The 26,252-nt window shown below is 37.0% G+C and overlaps 2 protein-coding genes and 2 long non-coding RNA genes across 4 annotated transcripts; 3 read left to right on the top strand and 1 right to left on the bottom strand.

Moving 5' to 3' along the window:
- Positions 1-1,298: 1,298 nt before the first annotated feature.
- Positions 1,299-15,353, top strand: LOC103139095 (ras-related protein Rap-1A-like). The gene is made up of 9 exons (XM_007553577.2): positions 1,299-1,403; positions 3,649-3,801; positions 7,156-7,243; positions 7,781-7,849; positions 7,941-7,997; positions 8,081-8,221; positions 11,375-11,518; positions 12,422-12,541; positions 14,628-15,353. Exons 3-8 carry the CDS (start codon positions 7,187-7,189, stop codon positions 12,509-12,511), a joined length of 558 nt encoding a protein of 185 aa, XP_007553639.1. The 5' UTR covers positions 1,299-1,403; positions 3,649-3,801; positions 7,156-7,186; the 3' UTR covers positions 12,512-12,541; positions 14,628-15,353.
- Positions 14,846-16,596, bottom strand: LOC107836430 (uncharacterized). Its single transcript, XR_001662327.1, has 2 exons — positions 15,939-16,596; positions 14,846-15,908 (listed from the first exon to the last, which is right to left on the bottom strand). It is a non-coding gene; the product is annotated as an uncharacterized LOC107836430 (long non-coding RNA).
- Positions 16,597-16,904: 308 nt separating this feature from the next.
- On the top strand, positions 16,905-24,904 carry xkr7a (XK related 7a). The gene is made up of 3 exons (XM_007553576.2): positions 16,905-17,493; positions 21,988-22,187; positions 23,177-24,904. The coding sequence occupies exons 1-3, from the start codon at positions 16,964-16,966 to the stop codon at positions 24,136-24,138; spliced, it is 1,692 nt and encodes a 563-aa protein (XP_007553638.1). The 5' UTR covers positions 16,905-16,963; the 3' UTR covers positions 24,139-24,904.
- Positions 20,110-20,607, top strand: LOC107836431 (uncharacterized). The gene is made up of 2 exons (XR_001662328.1): positions 20,110-20,225; positions 20,438-20,607. It is a non-coding gene; the product is annotated as an uncharacterized LOC107836431 (long non-coding RNA).
- Positions 24,905-26,252: the final 1,348 nt, after the last annotated feature.

Here is a 26,252-nt window from a genome sequence, read left to right as displayed (position 1 = left end):
TGGCCGGAGCTGTTGCAAGATCCTTGTTTGTCGACTTGATTAAATAAAGGCAGGAACACTTTGTTTTGAAAGCATGGCAACACTCCCTCTACAAAGCAGCTAATAATATCCTGCAGTCATAAGAGTATGAGCGGCCTCAGTGATAAACCCAACTCCCATATTTAGCCTATGGAACAAGAAAGAAATACTTTAAGGCTAACTCATCTGATCCATTCAGTCAGAGAACAGAGGACAGAGGGAGACCAGTTGGAAAGGAAATTTCTACTCATGATGTGACACAAACAAGCATTACAGAGGAGAGGTCAGAGGTCAGCATCTATAACCAGGAAATGTAGTTTCTAAAAAGAGAGCCAAGCAGTGCAAAGCAAGAGAAACACAGGAATAAAAAGTATCAGATCCTCTAGAAGTTTTCCAGCTCATCACACTGTGAGAAGTTTTCATTTATCAAGTTTTATATTTAATGAAATTATTTAGAAAAGTATTTAGAATGTGTTATTTTGGAATTATGTTATTTGTAGTAATTTTTTTATGTCAGTCTTTAAAATACCAAAATTCGCACATATCATTATGTTTTTTGTCTGTGTGGTGACATCAAAAATTATGTTATGATGTATGCTAGAGTAATTTCTTAGAGGCTTACTTTTTACGTTTACTTGAGTAAAAATATGTGTTATTAGTGCTATTCTTACCTGAGTAAATTTTTTGGGTACTCTACCCTCCTCTGCTGAATTGATTGTACAAAGTGAGACTTTCAGCTGCTTCCATTTACTAGAAGATGGATCAATCCAAAAATATTGATAAATTTCAGTTTCAGACTCCCTCTTGAAAATGTATTTCATTTTTGGGTTCTGAACTCTCACTAAAAAGATTTTGATTTGATTTTTGTTGTATTTAAGAAAAAATGCTAACAAATTTGTTCTGTTTTCTATTGTTACTGTTTATTATGTTAAAATGTTAAGTATTTTGAAGCTATATATGTACTTTATCCAAAATTATGTCCCAAATTTTAACAGAATAATTCAAAGGAAAAAACAATAAAAAAGCCCTCAAGGTTAGAAATTTTATAATATATTTTACACAATAGAATGTGTAACATTATACATTATTTTACAAAATACAGTGTTTGCTGTCAAACGCTTCACGGTAGAAATGAGATGTTGACTTCCACATGGATCAGAATAACAATGCTGATCCACATTATTTTTCTGATGCTTTTAAATTCCTGAGTGAAATGCCTGTTTGTTAGGTCTCCACGCTTTTATCCGGACAGTTTCAAGTCAGGGATATTCCTTTCTATCGTAACTTGGATCGCTCTGATTGGCTGCTTCTGCTCCAATCAGCAACTACAGCCGGAGCTCTCCGTACATTCAGTCTGATTTAACCCACTCACATAGCGGAGCACGGTGAGTCTCTTCAAAAAGCTGATACATCTGGAAAAAAAAAATATTTCAAGGCTAATTATCTAAAGTGTGTCTTTGTTGGATTAATAGTTATCGTGTGAGCTTGTGTTTGTTTCCTAGTCCTTATTTGTTTATGACTTATATCCTCAGTTGTAGAGAAGCAGTGCTGTGGGTAATATAGCTTAGCTATGGCTAACAAGAGAGCTAGTGAGTAACTGACGAGTTCTCGACGCAAACTATGTTTTCGTATCAAGTAAGCGTATTTAATTATACCCAAGCGGTCTTCAAGCTTTTAGTGGTTTATCCGCATACCGACGTTAAAAACAGTAATGACTTGGGGCTTAAACTTTTGGGAAAAGCTAATAGTTTCAGAGTAGTGACTAATGCTAACTGGCTAGCTAGTTAGCGCCCCATTTTAGCTAAAAAGTACAGAGAGCCCAAACTGCGAATCAGACACCAGGAAACATAAAACTGTGGCCTTTGTGGTTTGAGGAGGTTTGGTTAAAATTAGTTACCACCTTGGATGCTGCTAACTACATTTTCAAATATATTTACAAGGCTACCAATAAACGCCGTTAGTTAGCATTTACCTGAGTGTGCTAACGAAATGCTAGTAAATAAGTTGTCAAACTTTTTTCTGGTGAGCTACTTCTAGTTTCTGTTTACTCCGTATCAGACTTTGCGATAAATCACGGTTTAGTGTGCTTGTTTTTGTTTGTAAGAGCTGTGGATTTTTAAACGGTGTTAAAGTCTCAGTGTTGAGGCTTTTGAAACTAATAGCCACACCCTTCCCTTCCTTTCGAAACCAACTACGGTACAAGATGCCAGTTCATTTTTATTGGTAACTTTACAGCTGCCCTAACTTTTTGGTGTTTTCAACAGAGCTCCTAAATGAGGAGGTTTATAGAAATAGTTTTAAATCCAGACTAGAAGTGTATTTGATCGTTTGAGTCGAGCTGAAATCCCCCTCCCTCCTCTGGCGCTGACACATGATCCTGTCTCTGAGCTGAAGATGTTGTCCCCTGGCTTGCCACTGTGGGAGGAAAATTAATACCTTTTGTTATTAATGGTTCAGATCATCCTTTTTTCATACTGAACGTGGCAGACAGCTTTAGTAATTTGAGAAGTTTTGTAATATAAAGTTACAACATACTTTTAACTCGGTCTAAATCAAAGAGAAAATGTGCAACAAATCATGTTATGATGTAAACTATTTATCTGTCTGTTCAAATTATAAGCTAAACGTAATACCATTGTTTTTTTAATCATTGAGTAATCATTACACTTAGTTCCCTGTACATTTAGCAATGACATGCTAACAGAAAAATATATATTTGTATCTTTTCATTTGATACTGGTAAGCATGAGCTTGAAATAGCTGTTTATGAAGATTTAATTCTTTTGAAAATCTTTCACAAATGGACTCTTCGGGCTTCCGTAGTTCAGAGTGATTCCAGTCTGCCCAGTGACTTGTCATTTTGATTTGCAGGCATGTTTTACAGCTTGTATTTAGTTGTACTTTGAATTCAGGTCAACTCCAAGAATGTATGATTGGTGGAAAAAAAGCTAGTTTTTGAAAATATTTTTGTCATTTATAATTTCTTTTTAAAAATGGATAAAAATGTATTGATTAAAATTGGATTAGGTAGGAAAAACATATAAAATATTTATTTTTAAGCCATATCACCCAGCTCTTCTTATTATAGATATTTATTTACGGTCACGCCTACCACTTTATTTGCTCCAGTCCCTTGATTTATCACACTACCAGCTGAGCTATCTCCTTAAAAAGCAGCTTTTTTATCCGCTGTTTCTTTCTTTTTGGAATATTTTCTATAACGATGTAAGCATACCATCATTTGTTTATATATATATATATATTTATTTATTCTGTTGCTAATAAAATAGCAAAGGCTTTTAAGAATGGTCCAACAAAACCCTGTTTGATTTACACAAAGAAGAATTTTTAATATGAGCCAAATAGTTTAATAAATTTTTCCAACAACCTACATACCAAACATGAATGGATTAGAGATGCGAGGAAAAGTTTAATTATTCAGTGCTAGATTCAGGTTCCTTCTCAAACTGGAAATTTCTTATCTTAATTTCAGTGTTTAACTGTAAATGTTCTCGGCCTCGGAATAAAATAATCCCAGCATTTTAGTAATGCTCACTCAGGTTTACCCAGTTTGTAATCAGGTTATTATTTGTTTCTGTAACCGACTTCTGTCTTATTGTTTACGTTTAGGAGCCATTTGGACAGATTTGTTTGGCCTCGCTCTCTGGTTCCTCTCTACATCTCATCGCCTTGGAGACTGGTTGGCATCAGTGAACCTGAGGATCCATAAGGCCTTCCTCCCCAGATGTAGAGGGACTTTCTATCATTACAGCTGTGTACAAGGTAAACGAAGCAGCTTTATTAGAGTAAATGAATTTTCTGGTGGTTGTGAAAGCCTTTTTTCAGTTTTACATTATCTCGTCAAAATCTGGAATTAAATTATTCATTTACTGTTGGCAAGAACATAGAGACTCCTTATTATGAAAACTAAGAGCAGGCGTGGTAAAAAAATCGCCAGGCTCTGATACGCCTACCTCGCCATGTCTCGTTTCTAGTTAGGGGAACATTTCTGGTACTTATCTGATGTAAAAACTTCGAAGCAAGTTTGTGACTTTTACTTTAAGAGCACCTATGAGCTCATCATCCGTGTGCTTTTGTTAACTTTCTGTGCACCCCATCCTCGTTTTTGTGAGCGTTTGTCATGCGTACGCTCTCTGATCTCTGTTTTCTGTCTGTGTGGCATACTTGAGTAGATGAGGGTCGTCACAATGGCTCTTTGTGAAGTCCGCTGTGTGCCTGTCTCTCACTGTGGTGCTTCAGACGTCGTAGTTAGAATTGCTAATGCTGGCCGATTGCGACAGAGTGGGTTTTGTATTGTTTGTCGCAGCATTTGACAAAGATCCTACTGACCTAGCATAATTATTACATTCAGAGGTTGTTAGACAAGATTTTACTGTAAATCTCTCCCCCACTTTGACATTTGATGTTAGAAATGTACATTTGTTTGTTTTAAATTCAGAATTATGTCCCAAGATGTTTTATTTGACTTCATGTGTTCAGCTTATGTAAATGTTTTGATTCAAAACTTTTTCTGGACCATGTTATGTGTCATTCTCTTTTTTACTACTTGATATGTGTCGGCACCTTGTTAGAGCTTAACCAGGAAATATGCCTACAGTTGTGTGGTTTATTCATATGTACAGCTGTGGAAAAAAACTAAGAGTCCACTGCACTGAACCCGACTGAAAACCTCCTGGTTATTCCACCAAATGCTGATTCCTGAACTTTTCCTGAGTTAAAACATTAATATTGTTGTTCCTAAATGAATATGAACTTGTTTTCTTTGCATTATTTGAGGTCTGAAAGCTCTGCATCTTTTTCCTTATTTGGACCATTTCTCATTTTCTACAAAGAAATACTAAATTTTTGCTTTAAATTTCAGAGACATGTCAGTAGTTCATAGATTAAAAGAATACTGTTAATTTTGCTCAAACATAAACCTATAAGGAGTAAAATCAGAGAAACTGATCATTTTAAATTACATCTTAATTCTTTTCAGTATTATTGCTTAGTAACAACTGTATGGTTAAATCTCAACAAGCACTAAACTATTGCAAAGATTTATATTTTTAATTTGCATAAAACACTCGTGTCTTTATCGTAAAATGCAGGTGGCAGCTTCTCTTTGTGCCAAAACCTTTTTCTAGGCCAGTTAGTGTTTCTAATGTGTGTCAGGCTGATGATAGGTTACTCACTGTGACCTTTTTCTTCTGTATTGTAATGAGATGAAGCTATTTGTGAAACTGGAACACTTAACAAGGGCTTGAACTTCGGTGTGAGATTGCAGGTGCTGCAAAAATTTTTATAATACTTCACATTTCACACTGATTTACAGTGGTGTCACTTATTTATTTTCATCCAGTAAAAACGCCGCAGACAAGGCTGTTATGAGTATGAAGTTATGTTTAATCAACTAAAATTTATGTTTCACAGCAACCAGACACATTGTTTGATACTCACACCCAAGTATTACTTTAACAAACCCTAACTCTGCTTGCAAGAGGAGCTAAAATTGCTAACTTAATTAGATCTGAACTGGAAAGAGGAAGTGAAATAAAATGAGTCAGAATATAGTTCTAAAATTAAAACTGTATGCAGAAAAATCAACTTTGTCATCAGTTTACATGATTTTAAATCTCATGTTGTGAAGATTATACTTTTTACTCGTGTTTCAGAAAGCTACTTGATTCATAAGACGTCAGATAGGTCTGTCATGGTAAGACATTTTGCTCGTCTCAGAAGGTGTCTGACTGCGATTAACGGTAATATTGTCTTGAGACTATTGTCAAGTGTTTTCAAGACTTTAAATGCTAATAAACTTTTAACACTGGAACTGGAAGACACTTTAAATATCCAAAATAAACAAACGAAACAGCAAATGAACCAGAATGAAGACTTTTGTCATCCCGTTTTTGCAGAAAGAGAAACAACAAATTATTCAAATGGAAATTGAGTTGATTTTAATTACTCATGCGATGAATTGATTTATTGCTTATTGTAACCGGCCTACTGACACGTAACATCTAAGATTTATTTATCTACATTCCTCAGCATTTTTTTAAATCTATGTAACCACATAAAATTAAGCAAGAAGTTACCTATGAACAGCTAATTAAGAAACTGATTGATATTAAATAAAATGTGATCAAATTAGTTTGGCTGCAGTGCATTGTAAGCATGGCAGCTGCCAGACTTTTCTTGCTCCCCGCCAGGCTAAACATTGTTTTAGAGGTTAGAGACAATGTTGATGTGAGCGCATATATATTTGTGAACAAAGAACAACATGTGCTGTTTATGTTTACATCTCATACTTTGTGTCTGGATTTGCAACTTGGTAAAGTTTATGTAAATGAGCCACACCAATCAGCCAATCACAGAGAGTCCCCCCCGTCCAATCAGAGTATTTCTTTCAAATTCTGCATTTGCTTGGCTAACTAATCGCAACCAGCAGATAAAATGCTGCATGAAAAGTCAAACATCACTAAATAAAACAGTAGGATTTAGAGAAACAAAAGAAAACTTTATAATAAATACTTAAATTTTGGATCTTAAGAATATTTACTATAGTATTCTTACTCATCATTGTCCATTTTAACATATTTTGCTTTTAAATTTCACCAACATTACTTATTTAGGATTTAACTGAAATGAAAAAAATATTCATTTGAGTTGCTTTTTTTGGTGTGTTTGCCTTTTTTAAGACTCAAATGTTGGCGTTTAAGTATTCTCAATAACATCTTACAATAACATAAAATTACCAAGTCATATTTCTTAGCAACTTTAAATATTTTTAATACAAAAACACGTTAAGTTTTTACATTTATTTTCAGCTCTGACTTTTTGTTTTTGCAAAAATGAACAAGAATAATTCAACAAGACGATATTAGGGAAATGCCATGATTTTATGATTAGTTCACTGTCCTCAAAGTTCATCAGACACTTTGTTTTTCCAAACTATTTAAAATACTCATATTTTGAGTCATAGCTGATCTGTGATCAATTCTGGGATATTCTCAAACTGTTTTTATTCATATTTCAGCACAGAATAACCGTTTTCCCCCGTCTGTCTGTGGAAAGGCGGAGAATGTCTCCATCTCTAAATTTATCTGACTGATTTCTGTGTCTCTGTCTTTTCAGACTCTTGTGCTGTCCAGTGAAGTCGCCCACCATGCGTGAGTACAAGCTAGTCGTGCTTGGATCAGGAGGTGTGGGGAAATCTGCACTGGTAAGTATTTCTTGGAAGATCATTACAAATGCACAAAATCTTTCAAGTAGTTTTGGTTTAGTTTATAGTGCAAATATGTTAATACATTTAAATAAAGCAAAATTAACTTGCAAGTAACTTTTCAGCAGGATTCTGGAGCTTGTTTAAGTAAATAATTCCTAAAGTGCTCGATTTTCACTAGAAAATGTCTTGTTATAAGTGGAACTAGTTATTTTTTTTTAATCAATAGTAAGGAATTATTTAAAACAAGATCTCATATCTTTCTGAAAAGTTACTTGTAAGTTAGTTTGGTTTTATTTGTAGTGTAGTAACGCATTAGCACTAGAAACTAAACCAAAAATATTTGGTAGGATTTTGTGTTTTTACAGTGTATCCAGCTGTGATTTGATTTAATTGGCTTTTACATTTCAAGTCATAAAAAGAGACAAAGTTGAGACAAAACTGATGTGAAATTTTAAGAAAGGTTACTGTATAAAATATTATTTACCACAATTCGGTTACCTATTTTAATTTTGGCTTGTACTTGGTTGATTCCAGACAGTCCAGTTTGTTCAAGGCATTTTTGTGGAGAAGTATGACCCTACTATAGAAGACTCTTACAGAAAGGTAAGGGGTATAAAAAAATACTTCTTGTTGCCTCCTGAACATTATTGAATTCATGTGATTACCTCTACATTCTTCTTTTCTGACATAACAGCAAGTTGAGGTAGATGGGCAGCAATGTATGCTGGAAATCCTGGACACCGCTGGAACAGTGAGTCTCGCCTGCTGCTGCGTTTGGCTCAGAGAGGCCCTCCAGGTCGCTGATGCCGTTTCTCGTCTGCTGTTGCTCTGCAGGAACAGTTCACAGCGATGAGAGACCTGTACATGAAGAACGGGCAAGGCTTTGCTTTGGTGTACTCCATTACAGCACAGTCAACATTTAACGACCTACAAGACCTGCGGGAACAAATCCTGCGAGTAAAGGACACCGAGGATGTGAGTGCAACACGTTTTTAAAACAGACACCCAAACAATCAGAAATCTGAACCCTTTCTGAGAACAATTAAAGGCGAAATTCACATTTTGTACTTTGTTTATACTTCCATTTGGGTTTCTGCTGCTTCTAGAAACACATCAAACACTTAAAAAAACACAGAGCTGTTTTTTGACAATAAGTTAAGGGTTTTTTTTAGTGTCTGGAAAATGAGTTCTTTCAAAAACCTCCCAGTTGTTAAAAGTTATGCTGTTACCTAGCCAAACCCTCGTAAGCTAGCAACCCAAGGAGCTCCAGGACATTTGGTCAGCTGGTTTTACTACTGTATGTGCTGTACAATGGCTGCTGGAATATTATTATTATTAACACATATTTTATATGTGACCAATAAAATATGGTCACATATTTTATTGGTCACATCAAAATAAGCAGAACTGAGCAGATGAGATCTGATTATGTAAGAATGGTGTACGAACGTGTTTTGTGTTGCCCAGAAACGTATCCTAACTTGTTCAAGGAAGCATAATGGGTCACCTTAAAGTAAAAGTAGGAGCCGTTTCGTCGTTCTAGAAATGGCTCTGCTTGCATCTTTTTGCACGTCAGTGTGAACCCAGCAGGCTTTGCTTAGGTTCATCCTCCACCTCAGGCTGGCGGCTGAGGTGGGCAGCAGCAGCTTTGTGACAGAGGAAATGTCAGAGGTGTTGCTAGATGCTATCTGCCCCTTTCAGTCTTTGTTTCTTCAACTTTTGATTCAGGAAGGATGTACACTGAGCTGAATCTAAGCTGCATTTAGTCAGAACAGGATGATTAGCATCTCTGCTTCTCAGTTCAGTCTCATTAATATGATCCACAATCTTAAATTGTCACTTTTTTATTAAACAGTTGACTTATTTATCAATTAATCTGTATAAATGGCTCAATTTTAAGGTATAAAGTGTCACTTCCTGTGTGACAAAAATCAATATTTGTTTTAATTTTAGCCGCAGTTTATTATGTAGCAGGTTGTGGATGTCAAATATTGTAATGCCAAACAGGAAGCGGCAATGTTCAGTCCTGAGTGGAACTTTATTAAAAAATAAATCAGTTTTTTACTAAACTATTTGTTTAAAATGTAATTATAAACCCTCTAATTGGCTCTTATAGCATTTATACATATAATAGCAATGTATTATTTACATGTTTTACCTGGTTTAAATTAAAGGAAAACACTAAAGAGATTTTAGGTCATGCAAGATTATAATGATGGGCACATTCTAAGTATTGCAGATCTGTGTTTTTCTCCGTTAGTTTTCTGTTCTTCAGCTTTAAAAACTAGTTTATTGTTATAGGAATGAAACAGTCGCTGTCATTAGCTGTCCTTACAGAGTCTTACCATTTTAAAGTCAGTTTAACATTAAAAGTGTATTATTTTATAATTATGTCGTCCTACACATTTTATCCCTTGTTTTTATTGGAGGATGTAAACCTCATGCTGATTCATTTCCACATACGGTGTAAATGAGTCAAATAAGTACCAATAATCCAATCTCACCTTTGAGCTGGAGGTATGTTTATAAAAATTTCCCTTTATGACGCTTAGTTTTCTTTTAACAAATATGACCCATAAAAATGAAGGGAGAACCGACAGCTGCCAGCAGTCGTGACATGAAGCGAAGCGCTTCTTAGGAAAGCAAATGTTGACAGTAAAAACCTGCATGAGTCACCCGTAGGTGTGTTGCTCTCCGTCTGTGCAGGTCGAGGAGCCTGTCTCACTGGTTGTTGTTATACGTAGAACTTGAGCTTGTTTATTAAAACGCATCAAACTGTGGCAGTACAGCTGACCTGTCAGCGAACTTCAATCCCAGTAAACAGAAGCACCACGGTTGTTATTTATTAGCCAATCAGAATCAGGCCCGGATGATCCGGTTTGCTTCCCAATTTTGGTAAGCGCTGGAAAAATTATGCAATCCCAGTCAAGAGGCAACAGTTTTTCTTTAACACCACTTGAACCATGTTGAAGCTGGAAGTAAGAATGAATGTTCAGCGTTGAAGAACGAGTTCTCAGGGAAAAACTGAGGCGGTCAACTCACAAAGATTCATCTGTTTGTGTATTTTTCTGTTGCACATAACTCCAAATTGTTTACAGAAAATCCGGCTGCTTGCTGTTTTTTATTTCCATAAAGGGTATCTAAGATTTTCTAAAGAAAATACACTGGAAATCCAAAATGCCTTGGTTCAATTAGGTGTGGGAATTTATCATATCATTTATCATTTATCTTAAAAATTTAGTTGTATTGTGATAAAATCCAATTAAGTTACGTTTATCCCTCATGCACCGAACGCGTCAGTGATGACACAGCCTAATTCGCGGTACTGTAATTCTGCAACACTTTGCACCATCTGAAAAATCCCAAAGTTTTCTGAAAGGGGAGACGTTGTGATTTCCAGCCAACATCGGGTTATTACGGTAATTTCACTCCCACTGTAGCAAGAAGCAGGTTTTTCTTTGGTTTCATCTGATGAGACACTTTTAAGTGACGGTAAATTGCAAAAGTAACTTACTAGATATTGAAAGTTCCAGTTGTTATTTAGAAATGGGCCAATATATTTACTCAGAGGACATTTAAAGAACTTCAAACAATTAAAATATCTAGGCGGAGATTTGAAACTCAGGCCATAAAGAATAAAAAAAAAACTCCTTAAAGTCGAGATTGTTTATTTTCTTCACTGTATCAAGAAATATCAATAATAATATCAATATCAGAATGAGTACAGATACTTGTGGACACTTGGCAATCACCACGTTCTCACCTTTGAGGGTTAATATTGTGACTCGTCTTTTTTTCTTTACATGAAAAAAGATAGAAAACTGAGAGTTTCTCAGTTTATTGCCAAATACAACAGGATTCATCAATCATAAGATTAATGTTTAAAATGTAACACTTCAACAGAACCACATTTCAATGTCACTGGGATTAATTTAATTTATTTGTAAGGGTATTTACATTTATTTCACTATATTATGATAAAATCTCTTCAGGTAAAATTAACACATTTCACCAGTAGTAGAAACTTTCTTTCTTCAGTGCTGTTGCATAAATCTGATTTATTTTCATGAGAATCCTGGTCTGTTGCTACATGACTTTAATCTTTATGCGTTTATTCTGATCGATCAGGTTCCGATGATCCTGGTGGGGAATAAATGTGACCTGGAGGACGAGCGCGTGGTCGGGAAGGAGCAGGGCCAGAGCCTGGCCCGGCAGTGGAACAACTGTGCCTTTTTAGAGACTTCAGCTAAATCAAAGATCAATGTTAACGAGGTAAATCGACATAGAAGACGCATTTTGTTTAGAAATGCTTTTCAGTTTTCAGTGAACGAATGTTTGTGCAGGATTCATCCACGCGCTTAAAATCCTTAAATGGTTCAATTTCAAGGTTTGGAAGTGCTTGATTTCTTGAAAGTGTTTGATATTCAGACTGATAAAAACATTGAGCGTTTTATTAAAAGCCTAAATTTGGACATGTTATTTACGGTTGACACCAGATATTTTCATACACCTAATAAAAACTTTGACCGTCTGAAGTTAATTCAGGATAAGCGTTTCTAGTTTTAGGTTGGTTAGAATTAGCAAAATTATTTCTATTTGCTAAATGCCAATACATTTGTTTTAAGTAAATAATCCCTTACTGTTGATTTTAAAAAGTGCTTGTTTCACTTATGAGTTGTTTAACTCATGACAAGATATTTTCCCATGTTGTCAGTTAATTTATCTGCCATTGGAACAAAATCTTTATCAATATTAAGGAATTATTTACCTTAGAAAAGCCTCTATCTTGCGAATAGTTACTCATAAGTTAATTTGTTTTATTTCAAGTGAACTAAAATATTGGCTCCAGAAACTAAACTAAAATTACTTGGTAAGATTTTGTGTTTTTGCAGTGTTATATTTTATTTCACCTTGTCTCACAAAACATTATTTAAAACGGTAACAAACAATATTATATTATTTTACTGAAATTCTCTATTTTTTTTTGATAATTTGTATCATTTTTAACTCCGAAGTGCTGGAAAATTTGAAAACTCGCCTTTAAAATGTGTGAAAAGTTCTTTAATTTTGCTGTATGAAACATATATAATAACATTTGACAATGATTGATTCCATGTTGCCCAAAATCCTGTTTGTATGTAAAAATCTAAGCTCACTCTCGTCTCTGTGTTGCAGATTTTCTATGATCTGGTACGACAGATCAACAGGAAAACGCCGATGGAAAAAAGGAAGACAAAAAAGAAGTCGAGTTGCACGCTGCTCTAAAAACGCTCTCCCACGGTTGCTCCAGGCCAGGTGAGTGGGAGTCTGGACTAAATTTATTCCAGACGTTCGCATGGCTGCCGGGCTTTCTGCGCTCCGGGTTGTTACCGAACACTTAAAACAAACCGACGGGGAAGAAGCGAAGCTTTTTTTCCTGTGAGCGGAAATATCTTTATACTTTGAAAAACAGAACGTTTTAGGAACCAGAAAAACTTCTGTATAATGGATAAAATTAGCTGCGATTCTCTGATCCTTTAGAGCTTGATCTCGTTTTGAAGGGAACATTTTGATTATTTAACCTGCACTGTCAAACACATTGCAACTGTAACTATTTTTGTAGTATTTTTTTAATGTTGGATTATACAAACGTTTATTTTTCTCATATGAATTATTTAACAAAAGAGGCATTACATGCAAGTCTTAGCTACTGCAAGTTCAAACTCGTTAGTAGCAGTAAAATTTTTAATTTTTTTTACAGGTTTTCCTGACCAAAACTAAATTAAACACCTCTTTCTCTATATAAACTTAAAAAGGTTTTAATTCCTGAATCCTTCAACGTTGTCATACAGGAAACTAAGTCACCTCAGGCGTAAAATAAAACAATGTTATGTTAATGCATTTTATGTAATTAAATTGTTTTTTGGCATCTCAATATTTTTCTAATATTATATTAAAAAGGCTCCAGTGTTTAAATCAAAAAATCTGCAAAATGCTCCAATATTTAATCCAATTAATTGTCAGGATAATCAATAACTAAAATACTCATTAGTTGTCATTAATTGTGACGTTCTGAGTGAAACTCGTAATTTCAGACCACAGAGTTAAAATCACTTGAATCATTTCTTTAAACCAGTTTTTATCTGATGTAACTAACAAGTTAATCAAATATAGATGTCACATTTGGTTTAACGAACAGAAATTCTAATTTTCCAAAAACAAAATCCAATTTCATTTGATCATAAATTAATAATTTAATTGGAGCAAATTTCTCAAACGTGAAATGTTATTTCTGAATCCGTTTTAGCAAAGTAACTATAACTTTATCTGAATAAAAAGGTTTAAGTGATAGACAAGGTCTGGAGCTTTAGCTATAAAATACACCAAACAACTAGTTTTTCTTTTTGTTGTGAATAAATCTTTATTGAACTTTTTGGGAGCCAAAATTAATATAAAAGTGCTCGGGGGGCCACTAAGGGTATTTTAAAAGAAACTTTTTTTGTGATATTATGGTATTTTTTTCTACTCCGTAATAAACTAAAGTCGAATTTTAAATCAAAGGTTTTGCACAATTGAGTTGTAAGACGGGCACAAATTTCTGTTTTTATTTAATTTCTTTTTGTTTGTTTTTGGGAGGTTGATTTATTTATTTATTTATTTTACTTATTTCATGTGAATGTGGCAATAAGCAATAAATCAATTCATTGCATGATAAATTAAAACAAATTCAAAAATTTCCGTTTGCATGATTTGTTATTTTTCTCTGTCTACCAAAAATTGGCTTTGGTCTCAACCAGCGCTTTTTTGAAGGACAATTTTGTTCACAGAGACTTTATAATTTATTTTATTTGCCTTTTTGTTTTTAATTTGGATATTTAAAGTGTCTTCCAGCTCTTGTGTTGAATGTTTGTTAGAATTTAAAGTTTATTAATCTTTAAGAATATGTTCTGTTATTATGCCATTAGCTTTACATTCCTGAATGCTTTGCTTTGAGTAAAAGTAGGTTGATGTTTATGGTTCTAATTACTCTAAAACTAAGACAAATGTAGAAAATTTAATGAGTGGTGATGTATTTTTTTGTACCTCATATTTAGGTGGTTTTCTTCTGTATCAATCACCTGTTTGCTTTGAGGTCTGAGGTCCGCACAGAATCCATGAGAGGGCCTTCAATGGCCCCCTTCCCACACTTTGAACACCCATGATCTAAATTAAAAAATAAATAAATTACATTTTGACAATAATTGATTATCTGATCTTAAGAAATGATTATTGAACACAGATTATTTAAAACCTGTTCATTTAAGCAGCCGCTGAGTTAATCGGACTGACAGAATGAATGACAGTGTTCAAAGTGAATGTTTCATATTTTATTTTATCGCTGCGTTTCTGTTCTCACCTGCAGAATGATGAACTGTTTCCCGGTGGATGGTGCCAGCATTCCAAGTCCTCTCCAGAGCATTTTTGAAAAAGGCTGACTGAGAAAACCACACCACTTGCAAAACAGCGGAAGGCACATACTTTAAAGAAAAAAATGTTTTGCTTTTTACTGGCAGAGAAAATCAACCTCTTCTTGTATTGTCAAGCCTGACGACAAAATATATTTTTCTTCTTTTTTTTTTTATTTTTCTCCGAGGTGTCTTTTCTTCTGGAAATAAAGTAAAAGAGGAAACTGTGGATTTGAATCCATTTAAGGGAACTAATGAGAATTTTATTATGAGTAACAACAGTCTTTGGCATATTGTGACAATATATTTGTAAAGGAATCCATGTAAAAATGTTGATCTTCTTGTACAATTCTGCACTAACATTGTCAATGAAGATGCATCATTGTCCATAAGTTACTCGCTCCTACTTACAAGGATGTGTATTAATAACATCTCTCCTAAGTGACTTTGTTTTATATTGAAAGCTGCAAGCCTTCCATATTTCCCATAATATATTCTTCCATTTTTGCATAATAAAGTTAAGGAAATTAGTATTTTATAGACAGATGGGGGTAAGGGTGCGCTCTGATTTGTGTCGAGGTTGAAAACGTATTGTACTAAACCACCTCTAATACTGCTTCTTCTTACCCTGTCACAGATGATTTTCCAGCTTTTATGAATGATTAAATTTTAGTACATTTTCATTACTCTTGTTTTTGTTGTTGTCCTTCCTGTTTAAGGAGACGTTTGTCAGACTGCATGTGTAAGAGGAGCGTTTCCTGCTGGCAGAAATGACTCTGGTTCAGCAGATTAAGATTGAGCTGAGAGAGGAAGCGGCAGCAATGAGGAACCCAGACTTCTGGCCTCAACAGCAGGCAGGATGTGAAGTAAAAAGCAGAATCGAAAACTGACTGCGGGATGAACTTGAAGGCTCCAGAGCAAAAGTGATCAGATGTTTAAAGCATGCCACCATATTTATGAGTCAAATTAATTTGGGACTTTTTAAAATGTTGCTTTAAGTGTTAGGAATAGAAAAAAAAAGTCAAAATACAGTCCTGTAAGCTTACAGACAAAAATAATCTATCAAACCTTGAAAATATGACATGCATAAGAAACAAAAAACATAATTTTACCACCTGGAAAACCTTAGAGCAAATCACAGCACAGGGAATTCTGGGTAAATGATATCAGGAGAAATGGCTTGCTTTCTTTTGCCAAAGAAGACAAAGGCAAAATCCTACATCTAAAATTTTATGCCACTCTTTTTTTTATTTTATTTTATTTTTTACATTTTTGTTAAAAGGAAAGTTGCACTCAGTGTCACCTTGTGCATTCACATCAGCTGTTAATCTAACTCTAGTTCACGTCTCTACAAAGTCTGGTTCGTTTGAGGGAATGTGAATGAATAATGAAACTATGATGTGGACCAAAAAAAGCAAACTCGCCTAAAAACCCAGGTCTCGGTATGGTTGACGTAAAATCTGGTGCGTTTTGTATGCAGATGTGAAAGCAAAACGGACCAGAGACCGCTCCAAAAGCAGGAAGTGGACTACAACGCAAGGGATTCTGGGTAAATACAACCAAAGTAAACGTGAGACTCTACTACTACAGGGAGAAATGGGTTGTGGTCTTTACCAAAGACAAAAGAGAAATCATTCAACCGCTAAAATTTGACGCTACTCCATTTTTGTTTACATTTTGTGAAGAAGAAAGTTCTGCTGGTCTTCTAAGGTTTTCATGTCCTTTCCTTCAATAGTTGTTGGTGCAGCGCCACCGCAGGCGTGGAGGGGAACAGGCGATCCAATTAGTTTGGATCGTTTGATACAGTGCAGTGTGAAAGTGAACGTTCCAGCTGAAATTGTTGCAATTTCGGTTCCAAGTCAAAGTGAGCCTACCCGGACTATCAGATGTGAAAACATCCTAAAATAGAAACAAAGACAGAATTTATCAATAGTAAAAAAAACAAACAAAACTAAAAGTCCAAGAACCATATCATGGTAACAATTTAGTATCTAAAATTTAATATCCTCCAAGAATCGTTTTTATAGTATTCAGATTTTGCTGAATGGATTCAGACCTCATGTTGATCAACAGAACCTTCACTGGTGCAGTGAAACCCAGTCTGATATCGTTACACCAGACCAGCAGCTTTTTGTGCCTTTAAATTGAATTTATCTGCATTAAACCCGGTGATTGATCAGCGGCGGCTCCCGCCCTCCTTACCCGCTCCTCCTCCCCTCACACGCGGCCCCACTGGCTGCTCGCCCCCTCCCCCTCGCTTCCATCATTTTCCCATCTCTTCCCCTCAACAAACATGGCCGCGAAATCTGATGGTGCTCCTGCCTCTCCGCGAAACGAAATCCCACCCGAGTGTCCCGCCCGGTCCGAACCGGCACCGCCGGAGCGCCGCGTGAGCGAGCATCGGTACAGCCTGCAGGACTTCTGCTGGACCCTCTGCGTCCTGCTGGTGTTTTTCTCGGACGGGGCCTCAGACCTGTGGCTGGCTGCCGACTACTACCTGCGGAGGGAGTACTGGTGCTTCGCCTTGACTCTGGTCTTTGTGATCGTCCCGTCCGTGGTCGTGCAGGTGTTGAGCTTTCGGTGGTTCGCCTATGATTTCACGGAGTCCGTGGAGAGCGGCACGGCGGCGGCCGTGGTGGCGGCAGCGGCGGGCGCGGAGGGAGGCGACTTCAGCACCAAGGACAGCGGAGAGTGGGGCGCTGGCCGGGCCGCCGCGGTGCTGCCGGGGCCGACCGGCGGGGGCCGAGTCCGGGGCTGCTGCAGAGCCTTCATGTGGGTCTTTCAAGCCCTCATTCACATTTTGCAGCTGGCGCAGGTCTGGAGGTGAGTCGGAGATCCGAGAGGTTCAGATCGGTACACCTTGTCTTTGGTTTTTGTGTTTCAGTCCAACATATCTTCCCACCTAATCATTGTGGTGCCAATGTGGTTTTGTGTTTTTGACATTTCTCCCTAGGGAAATGTCAAAAAGGGGACATATATAGGGGACAAAGGGGACAAGGGGATTAAATCCACCGTCTCCCCCGCGGCCGCCGGCCGTGGGTCAACCATTCCTTGGAAAATTAGATACACATTCACATGGATTATTCCATTGATTATCCCGACGATTAATCGAGTAATCAGACAAAAAAAATTATATTCTGAACATTTTTCATTTAATTACAAAAAAACAAACAAACAAAAAATACACAATTCAATTTTGGTTTTTAAGTAATAATAATAATAAAAACCCTTTATAGCCTAAAATGCAACAACCTGGCATTCCTTAAGTGAACGCCTGATCATTTGTAGCAAAGGATTCATCTAAATACTTCTAACATCAACATTTGAATAGCTCTGGTCTTTCTGCTCATCTGCAAAGTCCAACATCTTTCCCCACTTTTTTATTTAAACCTTATCATTTTGGTGCCAAAAGAGGATGATTATGTTTTGTGTTGTTTGACATTTCTCCCTAGTTTACAAGGGGATTAAACTCCACCCACTCCCTTTTGCCTTGGCCACCTCTTGCAAAGTTATAAACACACAAGTATTCTGGTGATTATTCCAACAATTAATCAGACCAAATAATGGGCATATACTGCAGGATTTTTATTTAATTAGTCAAGTTTCTTTTTATATAATATTAAACACACATAAAAGATTCAAATAGACAAATCATTTGTTGTTGGTAAGCAATTTTATTGCCTAAAATGCAATAACATGGCATTCCTTTACTGTGTACTTGATATATCTGTTGCAAAGGATTCATCTGCAGGGAAATATTTCTAACATCAACATGTGAAAAGATCAACTCTTTCTGCATGACTAGCATCAGTGCAGATTAGAGCTAACCTGTTGATTATTTTTTTAATTATTCAATTAATAATTAATTAAGCACAAGGTGTTAAGTAGGAGATTTACTGACATAATCTGAACCAGGTGAAGCTAAAACTATGCCACTTGAGGAATTCTGTACAGAACGTATTTACAGAAATAACCATTTTTTTCAGTCCAGTTTCACTTTATTTTGGTAAATTATCATCTTAAATAAAAAATGTTTAAATTTTCTGTTCAGTTTTGACTTAATTACTGCGCTGAGTGTGTTGTTCTTTCAGGAAATGCTGTTTTTTGAGTCTGTACACTAGCGTTAATGATTAACCAGTTACTAAATGAATCGATTAATCCTTTTCACTCAAATAATAAGATTATTTCTGCAACCTTTTTTGACTTATAAGTCGCATGTTAATATACTTTTCTCTATCACAATATTTAGATCCAAACCTATTTATGACACACACGTAGCCATAAACTCCCCAGATGGACAGTAGTAGGTCTGTGGGTCAGCAACTCAGTCAGTGATGGTGAGTCGGGGCTCAGACTTTAGAAGTCTTCTGATAGGTTTTGACAGGCTTGAACTACTGCCAGTTCAGAGAAACATTCAGTTGTATGACGGGTGTGAGGCAACATTCCCGTTATGAGACAAATGTATATAAATACTTGGCATTTGGTCATGTTAGAGAGGGATAACTTGGACTCATATGGCTTGATTTACCTGTAGAACAACACAATGTGTGTCTTTCTGTGCCCGCTCGCTTCCTTCCTCTTGAGACAGCAGTATTGATCCCATACATCCGCCCGGAGACTGAGACTGAGTGAGTGTGAGTGTGTCCAGGAGCACATTAAAACGTTGTGGCAGCACAGAATTACCGGTAATGCCATTAAAGCTGTTGTGTGTGTGTGTGTGTGTGTGTGTGTGTGTGTGTGTGTGGTCGTGCGTGCGTGTGTGTGTGCGTGTGCGCGTGCATGCGTGTGTGTGTGTCCTGTTCGTGGGTGCCGTACTTGCAGGAGTGTGTCTGAACGTTAAAGAGGATTAGCGCTGTGTGTTTTACCCCGAGCTGTTAACTCGCGAATGATCTGTCACTGATACACATTTAGTCAGGTGAACTGGGATCAATTGAGGCCTGCAACCTGAACTGAATGTCAGCTCACATGAGATGTGATATGGGAGGGTTGTGTCATGGATAGAGTGCAATGAAACCATCTGTGAGTCTTTGACCCTCATTACGGCACATATGCTCCATTCTCTCGTTGTGTGTACATTTCAAGAACAGCTTTGTGTTGAAGAAACCAAGAAAAAAAGGGGTTACAGTAATTTTATGTCTTGCAGGCCATAAAAAGTCTTAGACTTGTGTATCTATGGCTACGTTAACACAATTCTGATGTTTTCCTTATTTTTTGGTGTGGTTGTTCACATTTCTCAAGATATTCGACTTCTGCAAATTACCTAGAAGAGTCCCTCATGCGCAGTGGAGGGCGCAGTAGAGTCACAAAGAGCGTGCTTAGTGTTTTGCTAACCGCGATAAAAAAGAAGAAGAAGAAGGAGAGCTCAGTGTTTGGGGAAGTAAACATGGATGCTAACGGTGGAGCCTATCTTGTGTTTTTAAAGTTGTTTTCCATCCGGAGCCAGCAAATTAACAACTTAATCCTCATTATCACCCGCCAAGGTTGATATTTTTCTTCCCGCTTGCGCGTATCAGGTCGCAGAATAATGACGTTTGTCGAGCATCAATGACGTTCAGGTCAGACGCATTCGAACTGGCCGTTCAGACACGATACATTTGAAAAGATCAGATACGAATCGGATTTCAGACTACATGTCAAAGTAGCCTGGGTCACATTCGAAAAAGTCCGATGTGGGTTATTCAGACTGTCATGAAAAGATCACGTACAGGTTGCAATATGCCGAAAAGAAAAAAAAAGTTTACAAAACAGCCANATCAATGACGTTCAGGTCAGACGCATTCGAACTGGCCGTTCAGACACGATACATTTGAAAAGATCAGATACGAATCGGATTTCAGACCACATGTCAAAGTAGCCTGGGTCACATTCGAAAAAGTCCGATCTGGGTTATTCAGACTGTCATGAAAAGATCACGTACAGGTTGCAATATGCCGAAAAGAAAAAAAAGTTTACAAAACAGCCAGGGAAATTAGAGGTTTAGAATTTATATAGGATAAATAATTTAGAGGAAACTAAGTGAGCAAGACGTCTTGAAAGTCAGCAAAATCATTAAAGCTAAGCTAAAGATTAGCTCTGTTTCTATAGCATTAGCAGATGAGCAGAAGCTAATTCCAACTGAAAACAAATGCACTTATAAAATAATCTTTTCTGCTTTTATTTGTAAAGATGTTATCCATGTATCCTTTTTTCCTCACTGCTTCTGCAAAGTACATGCCTCACTCCTTTGTGTTCTTCGATCACATGAAAAGCAAATAAAACCCACTGAAGGTTGTGACTTTAATATGACAAAATGTATCACTGCACACTGTCTCTTGTGGCTCACTGGTCTCCTTGACACGAGTCTCTTCTGACCCTGTTTCTCAAGGCATTTACAGAGACATTTACTGCTTCAATGCGCTGAAATTTATCAGTGTTTCTCCAGACATGTCCTGTTAAGGTGAAGTTTGTCATTTGGATTCAGAAATGTTGCATTAAAAACAGCATTAATTTGGATCTGTTCTCTGTTTTTCCTCTTTCTGCAGCCTTGTTCATCTTTTTTCTGATCTCAGCACAGAAAGCATAACTTTAGAGAGACTGGGATTTCAAAGGGATGTTCAAAGTGAGACCCCGGGGCCATTTGTCTAATTTCTGAGATTGATCTAAAAATGTCTGTCTCTAGCTAATTTCTGACTTTTCAACCACAAAATAAGTCTTAGACTTGCTAGAGAAATTTGCTTGTTTTCCTCATGAGTCTCAAAATTTTAGAGATTTTTTGCAGCAAATTTTCAGCTTTTTAAACTCAAAACTTTCCGCGTTTGTTTTTTTTATATTTTTTATAAACATTTTCTGAGATTAATCTAAAAACATTCTGAGTTTTATCTAGCAAATTTTTGACTTTTCAAACTCAGAAACTAGTTTGTTTTCCATGAAAATTTCTGAGATTAATCTGAACATTTCTGAGTTTTTTTTTTTTTTTTTTAAAGCTCAGAAATTTCCCCCTTTTTTTTTTTTTCTAGAAAATTTCTGAGATTAATCTCAATATTTCTTAGTTTTTTAAAGCAAATCATCACATTTATATCTCAGAAATTTCTGGGGGGGTTTCTAGAAAATCTTCCTTTGAAAATGTATGACATTTATCTGAAGATGTCTGTGTTTTGTTGCAAAATTTTGACTTTTGCAGATCATAAAGTTCCAAGTTTTTTCTGGAAAATTTCTGTGATTTACCAGAATTTGCTTGAAAAAAAAAAAACTGAAATTTTGAGATTAAGGAAAAGATGTTTGACTTTTGAGCCTCTAAATCTAACCATGATGGCATGTGAATCTTCCTCTGACGCTCAGGTACGTCCACGCCTTGTACTTGGGGGTGCAGAGCCGTTGGCATGGCGACCCGGAGCGGCGCCACTACTACTGGCGGATGATGTTTGAGAGCGCGGACATCAGCATGCTGCGTCTGCTGGAGTCCTTCCTGAAGAGCGCTCCTCAGCTGGTGCTGCAACTTAGCATCATGATCCACACCAGTCAGGTTCTACCTCTTCAGGGTGAGCGATGACCCAACACCACAGACACCATTAGCAAGCACTTTGATGGATTTGAAGGCAAAGACGATCACAGACTTCAGACCACAGCCTTCATGGTGTTTCACTGTGATTTTATGTGTTAATTAGACCACGAGTTCTCAAACCATCTACCCAAAAGAGCTTTAACCTCTGACCCCCTTTGCAAATCCAAAGACAAAACAACTATATATGTAAAGGAACATCAACTTTTGGAATGTCTTTCATCCACTATTTCATAAATATAACATTCATTTAGCATAATTGCTGCTTCAATCACACCACATTAAAACATTTCTGAGATTAAGCTCAAAGTTTCAGAGTTTTTTTCCTGTAAATTTTCCACTTTTGGAGTTCAGAAATTTCCTTGTTTTATATTATTATTCTCTGAGTTTTCTCTTGCAAATCTTAGACTTTTCAAACTAAGAAATGTTCTTGTTTTTCTAGCAAATTTGAGAAATTCTAGATTTCTCTAACAAATTTTCAATTTTTCAACTCAGAAATGTCCAAGTTTTTAGTAGAAAATTGTTAAGATTAATCTTCAAATTTCTGATTTTTTTTCAAGCAATTTCTGATTCTGAATTATCTAAGAAAGTTTCTGGACAAAATATTGTGAGATTTTTTTTCCCCCAAAAGTCATTTCTGAGTTTGACTTTTCAATCTCAGAAATGTCTAATTATTTTTCTAGAAAAATTCTCGAATTAATCGGAATCAGAATTTGCTTTGAAAAAAATCAGATATTTTTTGATTAATCTTAGAAATTTTCAAGAAAAAAACTTTCCAAGAATGTTTTTTTTTTCAAAAGTAAATTTTTTTTTACACTTTTGAATCTCAGAAATTTCAGAAAGTTTTTTCTAGAACATTTCTGAGATTAATCGAAAAATTTCAGATTTTTTTCTTTGGCAGTAAATTACTCCTCTTTATTTCTATCTAGTTGTCCTTAATAACACCCTGTTCTTGTTCCGTCTCTGCAGGGATTTCTGCCTCCGCCTCGCTGCTGTCCCTCGCCTGGATGATCTCGTCCTACCAGAAAGTCCTGAGGGACTCAAGAGACGACAAGCTCCCCATGACCTACAAGGCCGTGATGGTCCAGATCCTGTGGCACCTGTTCACCATCGGTGCCCGGGCGCTGGCCTTCGCCCTCTTCGCCTCCGTGTTCCAGCTTTACTTTGGCATCTTCATCGTGGCCCACTGGTGCATCATGACCTTCTGGATCATCCAAGGCGAGACAGACTTCTGCATGTCCAAGTGGGAGGAGATCATCTACAACATGATGGTGGGCATCGTGTATATTTTCTGCTGGTTCAGCGTCAGAGAGGGCCGCACGCGTTGCAGGTTGCTCATCTACAGCCTGACGGTGTTCGTGGAGAACGTGGCGCTCACCGCCGCCTGGTTCGTGTACCGCGGCACAGCCGAGCGTCAAGGCGGCCCGGACTTCTATGCCGTCGTCATGGTGTGCATTGTGGCCAGCAGCTACGCGCTTGGCACCTTCTTCATGTTTGTGTATTACTGCCTGCTGCACCCTGACGGCTCCATGTCCGGGTGGGGCTACATAGCGGAGAAGGAGGTTCCCGTGGAGGTGCTGGCGTCGCCGACCTCCAGCCTCCCGCCGGATCTAGTCGGCAGCCCGCCGAGGACCCTCCAGAGAACTAAAGGCTTGGACAGGGAGCCTGGGGTGGACGGAGACGTGTTTAAGGTGCGCCCTCCGCGGGGCGCCAAGCCCCCTGTGCCTCACCTCAAACCCAGGACAGAGGGCCCCGTCATCCGAATAGACCTACCGAGAAAGAAATACCCGGCATGGGACGCTCATTACATCGACCGACGGCTGCGAAAAACCATCCTGGTGCTGGAGAGCGCAGCCCCAGTGACGCCGAGGATTCAGTACCGCTGCCTGAGCACAGCCAAAGAAGTGATGGAGTACGAAACCACCGTGTGATGTGCCGGAGTTGCTGTGACTCAGCTGGACATCCCGCCTTAAAGTGAAGATGGCAGGAGGAACTGCTGTCAATGCACAGTCTGTTTCAGCTCCGCGATCTCCGATTGCTCTCTGTGCTGAAGAAAAGAGAGGTGGAGGAATGCGTCTTTATGTTCTGCTTGGAAAAAGAGAAAGGTTTAAAAGAAATTATGTTGTGTATAGGGCTGGGCGATAAATCTGTTTAGTCAATTTTTGAATATTTAATTTGTAGAAAATTAAGATTTTTTTCCACTTCTTGGGTGATATCAGCATGCCCAAGTCCGCCATTTTGTTTCTTGTTTTATTTGGATTTTGGAATCAGGTCAACTCTTCTATATAGAATTAAGACCAGACCACAAATTAATTTTTTAATTACTAGAATAAAGTAGTGTTTTTCAAACACAACAAAACAACAACAAAAATTAAAATGAGAAATGCTGAGCATCAAATTATTATCAGCAGCTGGACTTTTAAATAGGGATGCAAACAGTTACACGACTTATAATTAACTGCCGATTAATTGTTTCAGATTAATAAAGTAAACCTTCTGGTGTTGTAGTTTGGCCTCCATCCAGCAGAGGCGCTACTAGTCATCCTTAAGCGGTGCCCTTGATCCAGAAACAAAGATGGCGGAATAGCATAACAGCGGTCCGAACACAGTCCGATGTGATGCAAAATTAATTTAATGCGGTTTTGTTTTGAAATATAAACACTCGACAAGCTTTTTAAGTTTTCCCTAAATAAATTTTGTTTAGTCTACTTGTTTTTTTTTATCATTAAGAAGACTTGTTTTAAGATGTTTTTTTCTGCTAAAATTGTATCTTTAGCTAACGTTGATTATATTCTCGTAATTAAACAAAAATTTTCATACCGTAATACTCCGTGGTAATCTTAAGGGATGATTAAAAAAACATTTTCTATCATCTGTAATTTCTCTTTTAGAAAAGAAAGCGAGAAAAGAACTAATCGGAAGTCGGATTTGATATGAAAAGATCGGAGATTTCATTTTTTAAGTCATATCGCCCAGCCCTAGTGGTGTACAGAAGGTGCATACTTTGGTTTCTGTATCAGTTCTCAGGTCATGATGTGGCACAAAGAGGTGAGGAAAAAGCACAGGCAGGCAGAGAAATGTTAGTTCCTCCGCCGTGAGGGAAGCACCAACCTCTGCAGGGGGTCGACGGCAGAGACAGCCCTTCAAGCACGCAGGATTATTTATGGCAGCTACAACACGGCTGAGCGAGTACATGAGGCTGATCAAAATTTAATCCTGCAAACAACCCACAAGAACCACAGCACAGGTAGTTTTCTTGGTTATTGTCATTTTTCAGTAGCTTAGAGTCACGTTGCAAGGGAAGAGTGGAGTGTAAAAGCAACAATTTGGGCTGAATGTAAAAACTGGACAGTGTGAATATTTATTACAAGGCTTTTTACGCATTTTCATGCTGTTGGTAGGATTTTCAACATTCCTGTTTTTTTTTTTTTTTTTTTAGTTAAAATTGAAAGAAAATTTGTTTACAAGCGGGCTGTTATCTTGTTCATTTCTCTTTTAAAAATGAAAATGCACTGAAAAACAAATTTGTTGTGATTTTTATAATTTTTACAGGGCATAAATGTGGTGGACTTTAAATGTCCAAATAAAAGCCCATCCTAAGCAGCAAAAGCTACATGACAGATATTATTTAACATGTAAATTATTGTATAATGAAGAGGAAGTTTTAGGGACACCGGTGTTTGTTATTGTTACTGTACTGATACTTTCTTAAAGGAACTATCTTAAAAAATGTAGAAAAAAAACAAACAGTTCCCAATCTTGAAATCCAAGCATCAAAGCTATGATAGTAGTGATGGTAAAAACACAAGATTCAGTTTTACTTTGAATACTTTGCAGCAGATTTCCTGGCATTTTTTTTTTATATTAAAAAACAAATTTCCAGAAATCTCAGTAATTTTAACCCCATTTTAAAAATATGAATACTAAACAGTCAGAAAAAAATGGAACCTCCGACAACCAGGGATGGATGGATGGATGGATGGATGGATGGATGGATGGATGATGAGACAGGCGGACAAATGGATGTTCTTGATATTTGAATGGA

The sequence above is a fragment of the Poecilia formosa genome, unplaced genomic scaffold (assembly GCF_000485575.1).
Source record: "Poecilia formosa unplaced genomic scaffold, Poecilia_formosa-5.1.2 Scaffold57, whole genome shotgun sequence".
Taxonomy (NCBI): Eukaryota; Metazoa; Chordata; class Actinopteri; order Cyprinodontiformes; family Poeciliidae; genus Poecilia; species Poecilia formosa.
Note: the sequence above shows the minus strand (reverse complement) of the source record. Positions and strands in the feature narration are given on the sequence as shown.